Here is a 20768-nt window from a genome sequence, read left to right as displayed (position 1 = left end):
ATGACCACATCCTAATCAGAGTCCCTAGTCTCCAAGGTCTGGCCCTGCTCTGATCAAGCTGCCTGCTAATTAGCACCCTAGGAGGCAGCTTAGGTGTTGGGTCCCTGCCTCCCACATGGGAGACCTGGATTGAGTTCCTGGCTCCTGACTTTGGCTAGCCCAGCCCTGTTACAGCAGATGGAAAATTAATCTGTCTATCTTCTCTCAAATAAATTGAATAAATTTTAACAGAATTTCTGTTAGCAAGTGGCATTAGAGATCTGTAGCCATACTTCTTACATGTACCTAGACGGGCTTGTGCCAGGAATGACTGTTCAGGCCCTGGTCAGCTGTCATTACAGCAAGAGCTGGGCACAGCTCAACTTTCACATAGCACGCTCAGCTCTGTTTCTGGCGTGTACGTCTTCCCCCACGTCCCCTGAGAGCACCGGAGACGGCAGACTGGCTGATGACTCCCCTCAGAGATGCAGGAAGCATAACCCAGTGCATTTTACTGCTTTGCAGCCAGAGAGACTGATTTCCCTGTTGTTGAGAGTAAAAACCAATTTGTCAGTAAGTGAAGCAAACAGGATTCCAGGCAAACAGGAGGCTTTGAGAAACGCTGTGGACGGTGTCTTTCCTGCTTCCAACCTAGTCTGTCCCAAGACTGCTTCCCCAGGGAGCCGTGTTCCCCTGCCGAAGTCCACAGTGCACCTGTCTCTTGGTGTCTGTGCCCTTTCAGGCCTCTGATTCCTTTACTCTCAGCCACTTTATTGAGGTGTAATTGGCACATGACAAACGTCTCATATTTAAAGATGCAATTTGGCAAGTGTTGACGTAACTCTTCACCCATGAACACAGCGTCAACACAAGGACGCACCTGTCCCCCTTGTAATTCCTGACAGCTCCTCTCCTAACCTGCCCTTCCACCACTCAAACCACGCAAGTCCACATGTAACTATTCTGTCCGTCAGGATTCTGATGAACTTGTTAGATGGTTGGAACTCGCTCTCCTAAAGGCCCTTATCTTAGCCCAATTCACTGTGGAAACCCGCTGTTTGGATGACCTTCACTCCACAGTACTCAGCTTTAAGTTTTTGCGAACAAAAGCCCCAGCATTGAGTGTGCTGCTAGGGAGGAGGATGGCCCCGCAGGGGACCCCACTGTCACGACCGTTTTGCACTTTCAGATCCAGTTTCTGCTGAAGAAGAAGGGACGGTGTCCACCAGGGGCACCTCTGCCCAGAGCGTTGAACTTGTCCTCCCGCCCCACGCAAACCACCACGGAAACACATTTGGTGGCCAGATCATGGCCTGGATGGAGACGGTGGCTGCTGTTTCTGCAAGGTTCCTAACTTCTGACCTCAGCTTGCTGCTTTAGGACCAGTGGGGAGAAAATGGAAAGTCAGGATGAGCTGGGCCAGTTGGGGGTCAGGGGACGACGGGCTGAGGAAAGGGCGCCTCCTACCACACCCAGGAAGTTATCAGTCATTTGGTTGCTTGCCTTAGGATTGATCCGTCCTTGGTGCAAAGGTCAATGTTAATTTCTTCACTCAAAAGTGAAAATGAAACAAGAGTTTGGAATCTGTATTCTGAATACTGACCTTGTGATATCTACAGATATGTCTGTAGTTAGAAACCTGTAGTTAGCCGGCGCCGCGGCTCACTAGGCTAATCCTCCGCCTAGCGGCGCCGGCACACCGGGTTCTAGTCCCGGTCGGGGCGCCGGATTCTGTCCCGGTTGCCCCTCTTCCAGGCCAGCCCTCTGCTGTGGCCCGGGAGTGCAGTGGAGGATGGCCCAGGTGCTTGGGCCCTGCACCCCATGGGAGACCAGGAGAAGCACCTGGCTCCTGGCTCCTGCCATCGGATCAGCGCGGTGCGCCGGCCGCAGCGCGCCGGCCGCGGCGGCCATTGGAGGGTGAACCAACGGCAAAGGAAGACCTTTCTCTCTGTCTCTCTCTCTCACTGTCCACTCTGCCTGTCAAAAAAAAAAAAAAAAAGAAAAAAAAAGAAACCTGTAGTTATCCTTTCTGTGAATTGTGCACAGTACAAGAAGCCTTGTTTTAAAAATGAGATTGTCACTCCTAATGACAGTGCAGCTCTCAGACATGTTCTGTCATCAAGACTTGCAATATAACTTAGCTGTGGTGCAGTCTGCTTGCATAGTGTTGGCATAGCTGTTTAACCGAAGGAGTAGCAATCTAAAATGTGGAAAACTGTGGAAATAGCATTCTGAAATGCTGTAAGATGTGAAAAGCTCACCTTTCAGTGTGTGGTGAAGTCAGTTAACCGTGAAGCTAACGAGTGGCGGTGAGCTGCACCTGCTGGCAGCTGTCCCCCACTGCCACCGGGCGTACAGAGCCCTGGGAGAGCAGTCACAGGCTGTTGGACCAACATAACCAGGACAGAAGGCACTGGCTTGTTTTTCAGAGGGACTTCCATCGGGGCCAGACAAGAGCAGTCTGTTAGCCCAGGAGCAGAAGTACCAGTATCTCGGGAAAGACCCCACTTCTCCTGGACATGTGCTTCCCTGAAGGTTTGCCGTTTGTGTGCAGTCACTGTGAGCACACAGAATCCAGTCACCTGCCTCACTCGAGTTAGAAGAGGTTTTGTGCAGAAAATGGCCAAGAACTTGCCCGCCGCAGCAGCTCTGACTCAGTACTCCCGGGGCTCTGCAGGGAATGAGTGCTTTGTTTCTTGTCTCCCTCAGCCGCCTGTGTCACGCGCACCCCATCCTCAAGTCCGTGGACATGTTCAAGTTCAGGGGCCCGTCCACAGTTGGAGACCGGCTTGTCTTCAATGCCATTGTCAACAATACCTTTCAGACCTGGTAAAGCATGCTCTCAGGCTCCTGGGCGCTGACTCAGCTTGCACATACATAGTTTTTAATTTTTGTTTAAATATGGAGGTAAATAAGGGGATTAAAAGGACCAAGTTACGTCTAATTTTTTTTTTTGAAATTTCATTCCATCTTTAAAATCTGAGGGCACATGTGTGAAGTCGGTGTCCTCCCACTGAGCGCATAGTGATTGATGGGGACTTTGGTCTCTTAGGATCTTAGGGCAGCTGTGTGGCACAGGGTGACCCTGGTGTGCGCCTGTGGTCTTGGCATAGTGTTTAACTCTGTCTCCTGCCCTCCAGAGTGGCCCAGTGACTGTGCCATCAACCGACCCATCATGGGCCCGGTACTCACCGCCACAAAGTCCACCACTTTCTAGTTATTTTTATTATTCTTTAGAGTAAAAGGCTTTAAATTGGTATTTTTTTTCATTTTAGATATAAAAACGTGCTACCTTTGTCTCCCTCTAATTTCCACGTTTGATTCTTTGACAATGCTGAACTACTGTTCTTAAGGACGAGAACTTGACTCTGGCAGTATAAACCCCCTCCCATAACCAAAGTGTGCTCCTGAAGGTGTGCTCCGCGGAACCCCCAGGTGGCCTGTCACCTGCCTGAAGGCGGAAGCCAGGTGGAAACGCTTTCACAGCCCTGGACACGCTGGCCCAGTGGCCTGAAGATGGATTAGAATAGCGCTCAGATTGCAGGGAACCAACGCGAAAACCCAGCACCTTCTTCCTCCTCTGTTGTTGGAGAAGCGGAGAGAGCAGGCGGGAGGGCTTGACATGCGTGGTTCTCTGCCCACGGCCCCGTCTCACCCTTGCAGCGTGGAAGTCGGAGTGCGTGTGGAGGCCTTTGACTGTCAGGAGTGGGCCGACGGCCACGGCCGGCACATCAACAGCGCCTTCCTCATTTACCACGCGGTCGACGACAGGGGCGAACTCCTCCCGCTTCCCAGGGTCAGACCCATCTCAGAGGTCGGTGATGGTCGCGGGAGCTTCCACAGTCAGACCGGGTTGGCAGAGCCCTCCCTCCCCGCCTCCTGTTCCCACCTGCAGCAACCCCCACGGATTTTTCCTTTAGTTTTCTGCATACAAAATAAAGCAGACTTTCCCACCTCCGATAACACTGAGCACTGGCTGAGATGTCAGAGGCTCTCAGGGGCTCCCCTGGGCTCAGCTGTGCTGCTGTGGGCGGCGCCGTCTCCTGCCACACCCTCTGCACCTGCTCTCATTTCCCACATCCAGTTCTGAGCCATTTCCACCTTCCTCGGAACCCTGTCTGTTCCTTGTCCTGTGATTACCGTATCACCAACATTCTTTTCTAGCAACTCTGTCGCAAGACTTATAATAAAAAGAAAACAGCTGTGAAGGTGGTACTTTTGTCTACACAGCAGCCCTTTGTGGGTTCTTTGACTTGAGAACAATTCAGAGATACTGTGTCCCTGTTAGCCTTTCGGGCTGGCTTCACAGAGATTTACTTAAGGACTGTGTTGGGGCCAGCACTGTGGCACAGCGGGTTAACCTGCCACTTGCGACACTGGCATCTCATAAGATCGCCAGATGGAGTCCCGGCTGCTCCACTTCCCTTCCAGCTCCCTGCTAACGCAGCTGAGGAACCAGCAGAAGACGGCCCAAGTGCCTGGGCCCCGTCACCCATGTGGGAGACCAGGGTAGAGTTCTGGGGTCCTTGCTTCAGCCTGGCCCAGCCCCAGCCATTGCAGTCATCTGGAAAAATGGAAGATCTCTGTGTGTGTGTGTGTGTGTGTGTGTGTGTGTCTCCCTCTCTCTGTAACTCTGCCTTATAAATAAATCTTTTTTTTAAAACAAAATAAGGATATGTATCACCAAACTGTTAGATATTCATTGATTTTACTTTTTTTTTTTTTTATTCAAGGATGATTTCAGGCGCTATAGGGGAGCCATTGCACGCAAGAGAATTCGCCTAGGCAGGTAAGGGAAATAAAAGAGCAAGGGTGCTGTGGATTCTCCTGCATCTGAGGAACCGCACAAGGAAAAGCCCCTCTCGGGGTCTCCGCTCCCCTCCGTGTGAGTAGAGAAGGCCATGCTGTTTCCTGGCCGTGCCGGCTGCGCACTGACCAGGACGGCGGTTCTTCCTGACCGCTTTCTGCAGACAGAGCAGCTTTTATTTAAACTGCCGATTTCAGTTCCAGAAAGTATCAAGGTGGTGGCTGTGCATTAAACGGAGGGACAGAAACTGCTATTTAACATTTCATTTTTTTTCCAGAAAGTACGTAATTATGCACAAAGAAGAGGTTCCACATTGCACCCACTGGGATCTAAGCAAGCAGGTAACCCTCTGAGCTGTGGCTCACGCGGTGTAAAAGCCCTGTCACCACCAACGCAGAAACCCACTTGTTGAGCTGATGTGGGTTGTGTCTACACAGGTTAGGTGAAAAGGGGGATTCTATCACCAGGCTTTTCAGAATGACACTAAAGCAAGCCATTCATAACTGGTGCCCAGCCAGTTGTCTCTGTCTTGTTAGACTTCCAGTATGGTTCCCAGACGACCTGATGGCCTGCTCTCAGATTTGTCCAAGCAGCGTGGGGCACAGTTGACCTGCTGTTCTCCTGTGACCTGTGCTGAGTGACACCCACAAGCTTGCAGTTTATAAAACAACGTAGCAATAGTCATTCCAGTGTTTTGACTGTTAAGAATCCAAATTTACTTGTTACGCATTGGTTATGACGGTGCTTCAAAAAGTTCGTGGAAAATGGCATTAAAGTGGGGCAGGCGTTGTGCAGCAAGTTAAAGCACTGCTCGGGACGTCCACTTCTCACATCATAGTGCCTGAGCTTGAATCCCGCCTCCGCTTCCGATCCAGCTCCCTGCTGGTGTGCGCCCTAGGAGGCAGCAGGCAATGGCCCAAGCACTTGGGTCCCTGCCACTCGTGTGGGAGACTTGGGTGGAGTTCCTGGCTGCTGGCTTCAGCCTTGCCTGGCCCTGGCTGTTGCAGGCATTTGAGGAATGAACCCGTGAATGGCAGATCTTTCGCTCTCTCTCTCTCTCTCTCTCTCTCTCTCTGTCACACACACACACACATGCACGCACTCACGCACACACACACGCACGCACACACATATATCTTTTTGTCTTGATCTTTCCAATAATAGCTTTTTTAATAAAGAAGTTTATTTTGGTGCAAAAAAATGGAAATTTATGCACAAGGTTTTTTTTTTTGCAGAAATTCTTTTTTTTCCCAACTTTTATTTAATAAATATAAATTTCCAAAGTACAACTTTTGGATTATAGCAGCTTTTCCCCCCATAACCTCCCTTGCACAAGTTTTTTGCAGTATGCATGTCCATGGACTTTCTGAAGAACCTACATGTGCTTGGATTTCGATATTTTTTTTGCACCAAAATAATCGTATGCTTTAATTCATTTTCCCATGAACTTTTGGCAGTGCTGTCCTATAAGTCATACTGCCTTCACTCAGGATACCAATTAAAGTGATAGGAAGTTGCTAGGCGTGGGGTTACCGTGTCTGGATTCTGCATTTAGAGTCTGAGATAGAAGCAGTGAGTAGCTGTCGTTTGGTACTATGTGTCACAGTGCTGCGTTGGCTCAACATAACCTCCCCAGCAGTGCCCATTCTCTAAGCACAGAGTCTCTGATCACATAGGGAGTATCTGCACTGAACACACACTTTTCAACTACCTGTCTCAGGCAGCGCTCAGCAGCGGCAATGTGGAGGCGCTCAGAAGGCTGGCAGCCAAAAGCGGCTGGGAGGTGACCAGCGCTGCGGAGAAGGTAGGAGGTGGGCAGGTGTTGCATATCCCCTGTCCCTGCCAGGTGAAGCTGTGCTGGCGGATGGTGCTGGTGGCCCCGCCGCATCTGCTGTTGCTCCCGAAACAGCAAGAACCTCGGGAAACCGCCCCCAGCCCCTCTCTCTCCACACGGCCACTCGGGCTCCTGCAGATGCATCTGGCACGTGCCTGCCCCTGGGCAGCCCCTGCTCCTCATGTCCACCTTCCCCAGCCCCTCCTGGTCTCAAGATCCAGAGCAGACGCTTGTCCCTAGGGCCATTCCCAACCTGACGGCCGTCTCCCTCTGCAGCTCCTTCAGTCACAACCTCCTGAAATTAATCTGGCAGTTAATTAGGCATCACCTGTGACGTTTCTGCCTCGTCAGTCCTGAGCCTTCCGTGGCCCCTGAGCTGTCTACTGTCTGCACGGGGTCTGTTTTCCCTGGCCTGATGTCCTCTCTACCTCTTAATAATGTCCAGCCTGCCGTGTGTGTCACCAGCCTCCGGGCCCCTCCACACTTGGATTTGTCTCTAGCTTCGGAGGCCTGTCAGGAGTCCCTTGAGGCGGATGGCACTGTCGGCTCTCAGAGGGCCCTTTGATCCCCATTGTGCTCGGGGGCATGGTGGTGCTGGCTTCAGGCCTCTGCTCCATGTGCGCTGTTCTCTGTCAACAGTGAAGGGTAACCCGTGACCTGGGGTGGCCAGGTGTCCTGATTGTCTGGGGACAGACCTGGCTCACACATGATGTGTCATCACATCCTAATTATTAACCGTGCTGCAGTCTGGTGGATACGCCGTGCCATCACCTTCCCCAGAATCCAGTGACTGCAGGTGCCTCTCCACGCCCTGGCTTGGACCTCCTCCGAGTGCTCTGCATTTGGCTGTTTGCTCTTGTTACCACGTTGTCCCCACGACTACGTCTTCCCAGGGTCTTCCTCATCCCTTTCCGCCCAGCGAGGCCCAGTGTCCCCCGTGCTTCTCACAGGCCTAGCACAGTTGAGGTGTATGTTCTCACTGTCACTCAGGCACAGCACTTTAGTGCTTGGTCTGCTGTGCTGATGTGAGAGCTGCCTCCTGCTGGCATCTCAGCACTCAGCAACAGCCGTGGGATGAGTGGGTTCGCATCTAGGATGAAGCCAAAGGCCACGTTCAGTGGCATTCAGGAGGCTATGGCCAGAAACAAACCCAGACTCATCAACTTGCTAGTGTCCTAGGAAAATCCTCATTGATTAATTCTGCATTTCTGTGTGGAAAGTTATTAGAGAACATTGTGTAATTTTAAGGACTCTTAAGTTATTAGGGAATACTGTATACCTTTAGGAATTCTTATCTCGGTTGAATTTGAATCTTTTTAAAAAGTACAACCAAGGGGCCAGCGCCATGGTGCACTAGGTTAGTCCTCCGCCTGCGGTGCCAGCATCCCATATGGGTGCTGGTTCTAGTCCCAGTTGCTTCTCTTCCAGTCCAGCTCTGTGCTGTGGCCCGGGAAGGCAGTGGAGGATGGCCCAGGTGCTTGGGCACCTGCACCCCATGGGAGACCAGGAGGAGGCACCTGGCTCCTGGCTTCGGATTGGCATAGCTCCATCCGTTGTGGCCATTTGGAGAGTGAACCAGCGGAAGGAAGACCTTTCTCTCTCTCTCTCTCTCTCTCTCTCTCTCACTGTCTGTAACTCTACCTCTCAAATAAGTAAATAAAATCTTTAAAAAAAAAGTACAATCAAAATAAGATTAAAATGTTTTTCTGAGTTTTTCTTTTTCTCTACTAGTTTTACACTTTTATTAATTTTTTATTTTTAATTTATTTATTTGTTTGAAAGTCAGAGTTACAGAAAGTGGGAGACAGAGACAGAGCTCTCCCGTCTGCTGGTTCACTCCCCAGATGGCTGCAATGGGCAAGACTGGGCCAGACTGAAGCCAGTCGTGCACCCAGCACTGTGGCCAGCACTAGGCAAGGGGAGCGAGCTCTGGGAGGGCGGAACTGCACGGGGCTCCTGAGCTTTGGCTCCAGCACAGGAAGCAGGGAGTGTGTCTGCCCCCCGGGGAACAGCTCCTGGAGACGGGCTGACTCATTTCCCAGGGCTGCAGTAACGGAGCTCCCCACACTGGGTGGGCTCAGCCTTAGGAATCCACTTGTCTGGGAGCTGGGAGTCTGAGAGCAAGGTGTCAGCGGAGTTGGGTTCTTCCCAGGGGACAAGGAGACTGTTCTGAGCCTTGCCCCCGCTGCAGGTGGCTGCTGGCCCGCAACTCTGGCATCAGTTCACTGCACTCTCGCTGTACCTGTGTCCTTGGCCTTCACTGATGTGGACCCCAGCTGCTGGCGTACGGCCTCAACCTGATGAGCGGGCAAGACCCTATTTCCTTCCCAAGTCACATTCTTCGGTAGCGGCAGTGTTAAGCCTTCAACAGATGAATTTGCAGGGCCCAGGGCACAACATGACTCTAAACAAGTGCTCAGCCCAGCAGCACAGCCTCCCCTACACTGGGCCCACGCTGCTCCAAGGCCACCATGTGAGCAGGCTGTGGGGTTCACTCTGGGCAGCTGTCCTTGGCTAGTCTGAGGCTGCTGAGCCCTGGCAGGCTGGCCAAGAGCCTTGGTCAGGGGCCTCGCCCTGCATTGACACCAGTGAGGCTCCTCCCATGCCCCTGCACTGGGAGCAGAGGCGGGCACCTCCATGCCCATGTCCTGCTGGTAGCGTGATCCCAGAGACCACCAGAGCCCTGATGTTCTTTGTGTCTGGTCCGTGCCCATGCTGGGTCATGTCTTCCTTTGCAGGCTTGGCCTCAGGGTGAACTGGAGAAGTGTCCGCATAAGCCAGCAGTCCCTTGTACTCCCCCTAAGCTGCTTCCTGTCTGCTCCTCATGTCGTCACATGTGTTGACGAGGGCAGGGCTCTCCCGTGCAGCCCAACTCTGCCTTCTGCTTGAGTCCCGCAGGAAGTCCTGACCCTGTGCTTGTCTGTCCACACCTTGCTGCCACAGCAGTGGCTGTGAGATGGCAGAGTTCACCACTAACTTTAAGGTACTCTCCAAGAGATGGAGAAAGTGGGCAGGAGGCAGCGTGCTGAGACCCGAACAGGCATCTCTGATTATTGTCAGAGAGGCAGGAGAAGCAAAGCTCAGAGTGACAAGGGATGCGTGAAAGTTTAAGTCCGTGTCAGGCGGCTCCTCTTAGCTAAGGAATCACACGCACTAGAAGCCCTGGAGTCGGCCTCCAGAAACATGAACCCTCGTGACTCAGACATGAGACAGTGTTTTGTGCTGGGAGAGCTGGGTGCTTCAGCAGTTGAGTCAGTTGCAGAGGAGGCTGGCTGGCTTCCTGGGAGATTCACCTGCCACCCAAGACAACGTCCTGAACCTCAGCCTGGTGCCCAGGGCTCTGGGGGTGTCAGAACTCTACCAGGAAGTCCAGCAGCCTGGTGATATTTTCTGTTATTCCTGGATAAAGGCGGGGAGGCGGCACCAAGACAAGAGGGAGAAAGGTTTATTCCTTAGTCTTCCCATGCTGCACAACTGTCCAGCTACTGTGTGGGGCCACCTCTAGAATCCAAGTTCTTGCAGTGAAATTGTTTGGCTTCACTTTCCTCCAGGTACAAAGGCGCCTTGCTGGTGGCTTCTACAGCTACATACACGTGCGTGCTTTGTAAAGTAGAACCTCGATGTTGCCTTCATACCAGTGTGCCCCTCATAATGTGATGTTCCTTGCTCCCTTTGAGATAAAAATATACACCCTGGAAGAGCAGGATGTTCTGTCCATCTGGGTGGAGAAGCGTGTGGAGAGCCCTGCGCACCTGGCCTACCATCTGCTGTCTGACTTCACGAGGCGACCTTTGTGGGACCCGCATTATGTGTAAGGACAAGGGCCAAAGCCTTCCCGAATCAGCCCCGCCGTCACGTAGGAGACACCCTCTGCAGGCTGCCCGGTGTGGGACCTGTTGTTTGATTGATCAGAGAGCATGTGCTGCCCCAAACACTGCCTCGGGCGATGTTAAGAGACACACTGCTAAAATTACTGTACTCCTTGACTTACCCTCCGCTGCACGTTGGCTTGTGTCATGCACATCTGTTGGAATCCTCCCAGAAACTTCAAGGTCAGTGCTGTTCCCACCGAGCTGGAGAGCGCGATGTGACAGAACCTGAGTGGCACCCAGGGCCACCAGGCTGTCCTACCATACTGTGATGTACAGCCTGCACTCTGGGGGACGTGACCACCCAGTGGCAGCACCTTTGTCTGCGGAATGGCACCCCCTGGGGGGAAGCCCCGCTGGGTCCTCCCTGCCCACCCTGTGTGACAGTGTGTGCTCCTGTGCACCTGTGTGTCTCACTCTTCCTCCTCCTGACTCTGGCCTCCCTGCGGCAGGCCCTGCTGCGCTCCCTCATTTCCTGGAATTCCTATCTGGTTTTGCCCTCTGTGTTGGTGGGAATTCAACCAACTACAGATCACAAAACATTCAGGGGAAAAATTGCATCTGTTCTGAACATGTACAGACTTTTTTCCTTGGTGTTGTTTCCTAAACAATGCAGTTAACAATGACTGAGATAGCGTTTGCATAGCAGCGGGTGTCCTCAGTCACCTAGGGATGACTTAAGGTTTATGGGAGCATGCAGATATTCTATGAGATACTACAGGACATGAGCATTGTTGGATTCTGGTATCCACAGGGGGTTGGAGCCCCCTCCCTCCGTGGATGCTGAGGGACGGCCATACGGAGTTGAGTGCCTTGTCACCCACCCTGGCAGTGGGAGGTGGCACTCAGACCCAACCCTCTCTGCTCTTAGCACCTTGCAGGGCCTCACAAGGGAAGTTTGGTCACAGGGCTCCTCTCACATTAAGCTCTACTCTGTTTCTCAATCTAGACAAAGGAGCAGTTCATCCTTAAAATTCCTAAGACTCTCTGTGATGAATGCCACGTGATAGACGATATTCAACCCCAGTAAGGTGAAAAGGCGTCCCAGGGGCCAGGCGCTGCGTTTGTGTAGATGGCAGAACACCACACTCTGGTCAATGCCTCCATAACCAAACATTCCCAGAGGAGTGGACGCACTTCTCAGTTTCCTTCATCCATATTTATAGGTATTTTATAAGCACAAAGCTTGTAAGAACAGTGCTTAACCTTTGCTATGAGTTCTTGTGAAATGTTGCACCCACTGTTCTGTCACCTGATGTTCCAGCTCAAATGAACTTGAATGAAAGGAATGAGTGAACTGATTCTGATGGAGCTAACTTCCTTGGGCGCCTACTGTGATTCAAGCACTGGGCCAACTGTTTTCACCTAAGCCACACAGTGACCCCGTGGGTGTTACCAGCCACACACTGCAGATGAGAGTAAGGTGACCTGCCTGAAAGGGGACAGGCGCACGGGGACAGTCTGGGAGTCCCAAGCAAGCTGTCAGCCTCCACACTTTCTTTCCAACTGGTCCCCTTCCTGTACCTGGTGGTCCTTCTTGGGTCATCCCTCTAATCCACCCATCTTCAGTAAGTTTTACTTGAGCCTAGGAAAAATAATTTTATGGAAAAGAGCTCAATGCCTTGCTCTGAAGTCTTGAGGGCTGTGAACCTGGAGTTGGTTGGCCAACCTCCATCACATGCAGAATTCTTCCTTCTGACCAAACAGCTCATGTGAAGGGGACTTTGGGCAGTGATGCTGGTTGGGGGAAGGGTTGGATGAGCTGCAGGGGACAGCTCCGACAGTGATAATGAGATCAATTAAGCAAAGAAGGGAAGTGAGTGGCACACTCCACCTTTCTGTCCACACAGGTCCTGTGAAGTGATAGACCGGGTGAGTGAAGACGACCAGATATACCACATCACCTGTCCTGCGACCACTGGGGACAAGCCCAGGGACTTGGTTGTGCTTGTGTCACGAAGAAAGCCTCTCAGGATGGGGTGAGTGTGTGCAGTCCCAGTGGCACGGCCATGTCTGTAGTCTAAAATAGAGATGAAAACTTGATGTGAAAATGAGGAAGTTAGGGTGGGCTTGTAAGCCCAGTCATTAAGACTCCTGTGCCCCACGTGGGAGTATCTGGGTTGAATCCCCACCTCTGGCTGCTGACTCCAGCTTCCTGCTAGTGCGGACCCTGGGAGGCAGTGGCGATGGCTCAAGTGAGTGGGTTCCTGCCACCCACGCAGGAGGCCGGGTTGACTTCATACCTCCAAACCAAGGACCACTGTAGTTATCTGGGGGCTGAGCCATTGGTTAGGAGTGTGTGTCCTCTCTATACTCCCTCTGCTTCTCGCATAAGTAAGTTATTTAATTTTTTAAAGATTTGTTTATTTGAAAGTTACAAATAGAGAAGAGACAGAAAGAGAGATCTTCTATCTGTTGGTTCATTCCCCAAATGACTGCAACGGCCAAAGCTGGGCTGGTCCAAAGCCAGGAGCCAGGAGCTTCTTCTGGGTCTCCCATGTGGGTGCAGGGGCCCAAGGACTTAGGTCATCCTCCACTGTTTTCCCAAGCGCATTAGCAGGGAGCTGGATTGGAAGCGGAGCAATGGGGACTCGAATCTGCCCATATGGGATGCCTGCACTGCAGACAGTGGCTTAACCTGCTGCGCCACAGCATCGGCCCCAAATTACTTAATTTTTTAAAAAAGGAAGTCAATATGGGGAAGTCAGTATCTTATATGATATTTGAAAATGCTTAGGGGCCGGCACTGTGGCACAGCGGGTTAACGTCCTGGCCTGAAGCGCCCGCATCCCATATGGGCGCCGGTTCGAGACTTGGCTGCTCCACTTCTGATCCAGCTCTCTGCTCTGTCCTGGGAAAGCAGTAGAGGATGGCCCAGGTGCTTGGGCCCCTGCACCTGCATGGGAGACCTGGAAGAGGCTCCTGGCTCCTGTTGGATTGGTGCAGCTCCGGCCGTTGTGGGCAACTGAGGAGTGAACCAGTGGATGGAAGACCTCTCTTTCTCTCTCTCTCTGCTCTCTCTGTGTAACTCTGACTTTCAAATAAATAAATAAATCTTTAAAAAATTGTTTAAACTAGATATGTAGGTATAATTTAACAAAAAGTTAGGTCACACAGTAAGTGCCAGCTGAATACAAAGCACCAAGCAAAGATCCTGTAGTGTTTCCTTTTCCTATTTCTCTTTGTGGTTGCAAACTGATACTTAGTGAACCTTCAGCAATCCCATTACCAAGAAAAAAAAGTGAAATTAAAATCAAATCAAACACCACAAATCGGCTTAGAACTCACCGAGGCTCGGCTGTGTGGCTATCAGCCTGAGCTGTTGGTCGGAGCACCACACGTGGCTTTTCACTGTGTGGGGCCATTCAGGGCACCCCAAGTACCCCCGCACATGTGTGAGTGTTAATGTCCAGGGATGCTCAGTGCAATGTCGCTTATGTCAGATGATATCGAACATAAGCCAAAGCTCTACTTAGAAATTATGGCAGATGCATTCTACAGTGTGCATTTAAAGGAGGAAGTGGTGGGTTCAGTGTTGTGGTGTAGCAGGTGAAGCCACCACCTGCAGTGCTGGCATCCCATATGAGTGCTGGTTCGAGTCCTGGGTACTCCACTTCCAACCCAGCTCCCTTCCTGGGAAAAGCAGCAGAAGAATTCCAAAGTGCTTGGGCCTCTGCCACCCATGTGGGAGACCCAGAAGAAGCTCCTGACTCCTGGATCCTAGCTCTTGGCTCCTGGCTCCTGGCTTTGGCCTGGCCTATTGCTGGCCATTGTGGCCATCTAGAAAGTAAACCAGTGGATAGAAGATTTCTCTCTGTCTATCCGTCTCTCTGTAACACTTTCAAAATTAAATGAATTAAAAAAAAAAAAAAAGATGAAGTAGCTGTCAAAACTGTAATATAAAAACACCTCCAGGCCGGCGCTGCGGCTCACTAGGCTAATCCTCCACCTAGCAGCGCTGGCACACCGGGTTCTAGTCCCAGTCGGGGCGCTGGATTCTGTCCCGGTTGCCCCCCTTCCAGGCCAGCTCTCTGCTGTGGCCTGGGAGTGCAGTGGAGGATGGCCCAAGTGCTTGGGCCCTGTACCCCATGGGAGACCAGGAGAAGCACCTGGCTCCTGCCTTCGAATAGGCGCGGTACGCCAGTCACAGCGCGGCGGCCATTGGAGGGTGAACCAACGGCAAAAGGAAGACCTTTCTCTCTGTCTCTCTCTCTCACTATCCACTCTGCCTGTCAAAAAAAAAAAAAAAAAAAAAAAAAAAACAAACAAACAAACAAACAAACACTTCCAGAGATATACTGTTAGGTAAAAAATCAAATTGTAGACCAATATGTATAAAATGCTCATATTTATACAAAATCTTTAGGTTCACATTTAGTTCTGTAAGTGTCATTATTATGCAAGTTTAACAAGGTCCAGAGAGCTACAGCGGAATGCTAAGAAGACAGGTCAGCTCCAGGATGTAGAGAAAGACTGGACCTGGTATAAGCTATATCATTCGAGGATTCTTTAAAGTGATGGTTATTATTTTTTTGATTTTTTAATTAAAAACGGAGGTGGGGTGGGCAGGCATTTGGCCTGGCAGTTAAGACACTGTTAAGACGCCTGCGTTCAGCCTCCGGGTGCCTGGTTTGAGTCCTGGCTGCAGGTCCTGACTCCAGCTTCCTGGTGATGCAGATGCCGGGGGGCGGTGGTGATGGCTCTGCTGCCCACGTGGAGACCTGGACTGAGTTCCTGACTCCCAGCTGTGGCTGTGGCCAGGTCCAGTTGCAGGCATCTGGGGAGTGAACCAGCGGAGAGGATCTCTGTCTGTCTCTTTGGGTCTCTGTCTCTCATAAAAAAAAAAAAAGTAAAAAATGAAAGGGAACTGAAATTACCCACGTTTAGGGCACAGTGACACTTCAGTGTGGGGGCTGGCCGCAGTTGTAAGGAGTTAGCCCAAGCTAGTGCAGTTCTGGGGCAGGAAGTCCCTGCTCTTGAGGGTTCCTGGGAAGAGCTTTTCCGATTCAGACGCCCCTCTGGGAGAGGAGGGTCTTCTGCTGCTTCTCTGCCTTGCTAAATAAATAGCAGGCGTTCTAGGAGTTTCGTTTCTTGCAGCATTTCTTCGTTTCTCACAAGGTTTAGAAAATGCCTGCTTCCCTTCCAGGCACGCCTACACCGTGGCGGCGAAGTCGGTCATGCTGCCGTCCGCCCCGCCATCTCCTGACCACACCAGGAGTGAAATCATATGTGCCGGCTTCCTCATCCACGCCATTGACAGCCATTCCTGCACCGTAAGCTTGATGAGACGTCCGCTCATTGATTCGCTCTTAGATAAAGGGAAACCTCGGTTTACCGGGGCTCCCCATTCATTATAATCCTGTCACTTGTGTCCACGCTAGGGGAATCCTAAGATGAACCTCTCAGACCTTTTCCAGAAGGTCCTGGGGTCTTAGTCTCCCCCACCCCACCAAGATTCAGCTCCCAGCTTACGGAAGCTCCAAATCAATTATAAATTACAGTCTGGGTTTTCTTCTTGACACAGGTGTCTTACTTTAACCAGATGTCTGCTAGCATCCTTCCCTACTTTGCTGGAAATCTGGGCGGCTGGTCCAAGTCCATTGAAGAAGCAGCAGCCTCTTGTATTAAATTCATAGAGGACGCTACTGATGGTGGGTTTCTGAGCGTGTCTTAAGGAGTCAACTGTCAGTCACCTGTCATATAATTTCTCACTTTTTATCCAAACACCCTTAGCCCTGACACTGGGGAAGTTTCGAGGTCACACAATAACTTCTTATCAGCCTAGGGAAAGTGCAGTTTAGGACAAGGTTAAAAACCAAAATGCATCTCAAGTCAACTGTCAGTCATTTGGATTGGCAATGAAAGAGGTTTAAAATTCTGCTTTAGAACATCCACGGCTCTGCCTCTTTCAAAGAGAGAATGGAAGCTTATCTGTTGCCATATTGTGCATTCTATGAAAAAGTACAAATTTAATTAAAATGGTCACAAACCTTTTATAAGTTGCAGGGTATAGTGTGTGTTCTGGTGATGTGCTGTGGTTGGCCCGTGCACTAATGTGTGTCATTGTTCCGTGTGCAAGAGATGCCTGTGGTCAGGAGTACCTGACAAGACGTGTTACGTGGTGCAGAGAAGACATTAAAACACAATGGAATCCAGTCAGTTTCAGTAATAGGAGCGACTTTGTTAGTGTCCTTAACACATGTTCGAGGTGGCTGACCCGTTTCATATCTGTCACTGCACGCAGACAAAGCACCTGCAACATGTGTTGCAGCCCAGCTCTTCTTCCAGAGTCTTCTCGCAGCACTCCGTCCCCCAGACCCAGCATTCGTTATCTGCCCCTCTGATTTGTCTCAGCAGATCAGAATCCATCACGTCAGCCTCAGCAAGACGGCTCGTGACGGCTGCAGGAGCTCCCCGTGAAGTCTAGAGCCTTCCACAGGTTAGACATTCTGCCTCAGCTCCCCTCCCACTTCCTGCCCATCCATGCACACAGTCCAGGTCTGGTCACGATTCCTTGCATTTGCCTGTTTTGCTGTCTTCCTGTGTATGAACTTTAGACTCAGGTACATTTCTTAAATTACTTTTGTTAAAGATTTATTTATGGGGCCAGTGCTGTGGTAAAGTCGCCGCAGTGCCGCCATACCATATGGCTGCTGGTTCTAGTCTCAGCTTCTCCTCTTCTGATCCAGCTCTCTGCCATGGCCGGGGAAAGCAGTAGAAGATGGCCCAAGTCCTTGGGCTCCTGCACCCGTGTAGGAGACCTGGACGAAGCTCCTGGCTCCTGCCTTCGGATCAGTTCAACTCTGGCCATTGCGGCCATTTGGGGAGTGAACCAGCGAGTGGAAGACCTCTCTCTCTGTATGCCTCTGCCTCTGCTTCTCTGTAACTCTGCTTTTCAAATAAATAAATAAAAACAAAGATTGATTTATTTGAAAGGCAGAGAGAGAGAGAAAGAGAGATCTTCTGTCTGCTGGTTCGTTCCCCAAATGCCTGCAACAGCTGGGGCTGGCCCAGCCTAAAGCCAGGAGGCTGGAATTCTATCTGTTTCTCCCAAATGGGAAGGCAGGGGCCCAAGTACTTGGGCCGTCTTCCACGTCTTTCCCACGCACATTAGCAGGGAGCTGGATTGGAAATAGAGCAGCCAGAAGTGTGTTGCATTGAAGGAACTGACATGTATGTACAATAAGAAGAGTAGATGTAGAAATTAAAATGATTATTTATTACATTTCAGAAGGAGGAGGAAAGTTTTTTTGAGAATATATTAACCTATTTTTAAGAGAGGAGACAAAACTGGCTGGCGCCGCGGCTCACTAGGCTAATCCTCCGCCTAGCGGCGCCGGCACACCGGGTTCTAGTCCCGGTCGGGGCGCCGGATTCTGTCCCGGTTGCCCCTCTTCCAGGCCAGCTCTCTGCTGTGGCCAGGGAGTGCAGTGGAGGATGGCCCAGGTGCTTGGGCCCTGCACCCCATGGGAGACCAGGAAAAGCACCTGGCTCCTGGCTCCTGCCATCGGATCAGCGCGGTGCGCCGGCCGCGGCGGCCATTGGAGGGTGAACCAACGGCAAAGGAAGACCTTTCTCTCTGTCTCTCTCTCTCACTGTCCACCCTGCCTGTCCAAAAATAAATAAATAAATAAATAAATAAATAAATAAATAAAAAAGAGAGGAGACAAAACTGAAATAAAGGGCATGCATTGCCCTAAAGCTCTGCACCCTGAAGTCTTAAACTAGGGGAAGTATAGAAATTGAGACATTCCCAAGCACTGTCTGCCTCACCTTGCTCTTCGAATTCCTATGAATTTATTTATTTTTCGGGTCTCCACGTAATCCTTTCAAGTTGTGCTTGGCCACGGTAGCTGAAACCACGGAACGCGAGATCATGGGTGAGAGTGATAGGGCACAAGCGTAACAATGCATGTGGACCACCAGGCTTTCTAGAAATCGCTTTTCTGCTGAATGCTTCTAAGAAAATTCAAAATGATATTTTGTTGTAAAGATTTATCTGAAAGGCAGAGTTACAGAAAGAGAGGGAAAGAAAGAGAAAGATACAGAGATTGGTCTTCCATCCACTGGTTCGCTCCTCAAATGGCCACAACAGTTTGGGCTGGGCTGGGCTGGGCAAAAGTCAGGAGCCAGGGCCTTCTTCCAGGTCTCCCACATGGGTGCAGGGCCCAGGAACTTGGGCCATCCTCCGCTGCTTTCCCAGGCACATTAGCAGGGAGCTGGGTCGGAAGTTCGGCAGCCGGGACTAGAATGGGAGCTCACATGCTATACTGGGGTTGCAGGCGATGGCTGAACCTGCTGCACAACTGGTTCCCATCGGAATGATTATTTAATCTTAATTTGAACACCACTAATTTGACCAGCATCCTTGACTTTCTTATTTTAAAAAAAAATTATTTATTTATTTAAGAGGTAAAGACAGAGAGAGACAGAGAAAAAGGTCTTCGATCCGCTGGGTCACTCCCCAAATGGCCGCAATGGCTGGAACTGAGCCATTCCAAAGCCAGGAGACAAGAGCTTCTTAGGGGTCTCCCACCCAGGTGCAGCGGCCCAGGTACTTGGGCCATCTTCTACTGCTTTCCCAGGCCATAGCAGAGAGCCGGATCAGAGGAGGAGCAGCCGGGACTAGAACCGGCGCCCAGATGGGATGCCAGCGCCACAGGTGGAGGTTTAGCCCACTGTGCCACAGCACTGGCCCCAGGTTCATCTGCTTTCTGTGGATTAATGAAAGGGACCTGGATATAGTTTTGAAAATGGAATAAATGCATAACATATACCTGCATTCTTCAGCGCGGTAGCCACCAGCCACATCTGCTATTTAAGTTAAAATAAGGGGCCGGCACTGGGGGCAGGTCCTGTGTGTTTCCCGTGTTCACCCCTCTGTCCCAGTCCCTTCCACGCCTTCTGTTCTCCTGTGTGCTCTGAACGCAGGCAAGGGCCCGTCACCTGGCGCTGCCTGAGTCCTTCCACAGTCTCAGCTGAAGTCTCGTTTCCAGGATCCCTGCGCCTCAGAGACTTGAAGGCTGCGACAGAGAAGACGGCAACACTTCGGGCAGCACTCGGGAAGGTGGCGGTGTACTGCCTGAAGCGGTGCTGCGACGCACGGAGGCGTGCTGGCCCTGGAGTTCAGGGCAGTCCTTGGGGCGCGTCTCCCTCTGAAGTGAGAGTCTCCTCTCTCTTCCCTGGAGTGAGCGTCGACCTGGCTTTGCACCCAACACTTGTAGGTACTACTACTGTTCAAGCAGACCAGAACATACTGGTCACGCCATAAGTAAGCAAATAAATACTCCGAATGTCAGGAGGTGTGTTACTGGGAAAAGTAAGGGAAATGGTTGCTGGGGGCGGGGGGGAGGGAGGGAGTGGCAGCGTTTATTGATATTAAAATTCGGTGGGCCCACTAAGCTTCACCGAGGGGACTTTGAGCAAAGCAGAGAAACTGGCAAGGCTTTAAGCAAACTCAGCTGTACTCATCAGCCATAGCCCCCTGCAGACCAAGGAGAGAGGCAGCCAAGCAAAAATGTGGCCATGCTAATTCTTTCCTTTGGACTTCATAGTATCCTCAAAGAATGCTCGAGATTTTTTTCATAGTAAAGGTTTTCAAGTGCTGAGGACTGAAAGGTTTTGATTAAGAAAGGAGACTCCTTCCTATTGGTTCTTCCTGGCTTTAATGCCGCTGAGTTGATTTTTTTCTATTCACTTTGTTTTAGAACAAATCTAGAGAAAGAAATGTGAAAACTGATTATGGAGTCCTCTTGTACTCAGACACCGTTAGAGAATGATGGACGACAGTTTTAATGAAAGTTAGAAGAAGCTAGAATATTTTTATGCATGCCATACATGGTTTTGTTTGCATTTTTCCTTGCACATTTCAGAAAAAATCATGGTAGTGGTAGTAGTTTGTGGTTTAGAGTAAGTTACAAGCGTGAGAGCTGTCACTGACTTTGCACCTTTGAAGGTAATGTGAACCACTGGGGCGGGCGATGCCCTGCTTGCCATTGCTGGGGGTATGACGCTGCAAGACTTCCTGGCCTCCCAGTTCCAGGCAATTCCTGCAGCTAGTCCCGTGACAGCGAGGTAGGTCAGGGTGACCCCAGCCTCACCTCTGTGTACCTGCTCGTTCTCTGGGAAGTTAGACTGGCTTGTTTGCTGCTTTTTAGAGTGCTTGCTACTAGTTCAAAAAATGTTGGTCCCTGGCTGTCTGAGTTGTGACATAAAATCCGCAGTGTCGCGTGCATCTAGGTCCCTCTTGTCACTGCAGTAGAATCGGGCGTGGAGGGGA

At 51.0% G+C, this 20768-nt stretch overlaps 1 protein-coding gene across 1 annotated transcript in view; it reads left to right on the top strand.

Annotated features, from left to right (window-relative positions):
• Positions 1 to 19804, top strand: part of ACOT12 (acyl-CoA thioesterase 12) — a 45356-nt gene extending 25552 nt beyond the window's left edge. Inside the window, exons 6-17 of the mRNA XM_002713909.5 lie at positions 1169 to 1325; positions 2689 to 2808; positions 3643 to 3793; positions 4713 to 4768; positions 5064 to 5127; positions 6507 to 6590; positions 10298 to 10431; positions 12340 to 12468; positions 15636 to 15762; positions 16014 to 16140; positions 16847 to 16928; positions 19486 to 19804. Coding sequence (XP_002713955.4) covers positions 1169 to 1325; positions 2689 to 2808; positions 3643 to 3793; positions 4713 to 4768; positions 5064 to 5127; positions 6507 to 6590; positions 10298 to 10431; positions 12340 to 12468; positions 15636 to 15762; positions 16014 to 16140; positions 16847 to 16887 — 1190 coding nt within the window. The 3' untranslated portion in view covers positions 16888 to 16928; positions 19486 to 19804. The remainder of the gene's footprint in view (positions 1 to 1168; positions 1326 to 2688; positions 2809 to 3642; positions 3794 to 4712; positions 4769 to 5063; positions 5128 to 6506; positions 6591 to 10297; positions 10432 to 12339; positions 12469 to 15635; positions 15763 to 16013; positions 16141 to 16846; positions 16929 to 19485) is intronic.
• Positions 19805 to 20768: the final 964 nt, after the last annotated feature.

The sequence above is a fragment of the Oryctolagus cuniculus genome, chromosome 14 (assembly GCF_964237555.1).
Source record: "Oryctolagus cuniculus chromosome 14, mOryCun1.1, whole genome shotgun sequence".
NCBI lineage: Eukaryota > Metazoa > Chordata > Mammalia > Lagomorpha > Leporidae > Oryctolagus > Oryctolagus cuniculus.
This window is presented reverse-complemented; position numbering and strand designations above follow the sequence as displayed.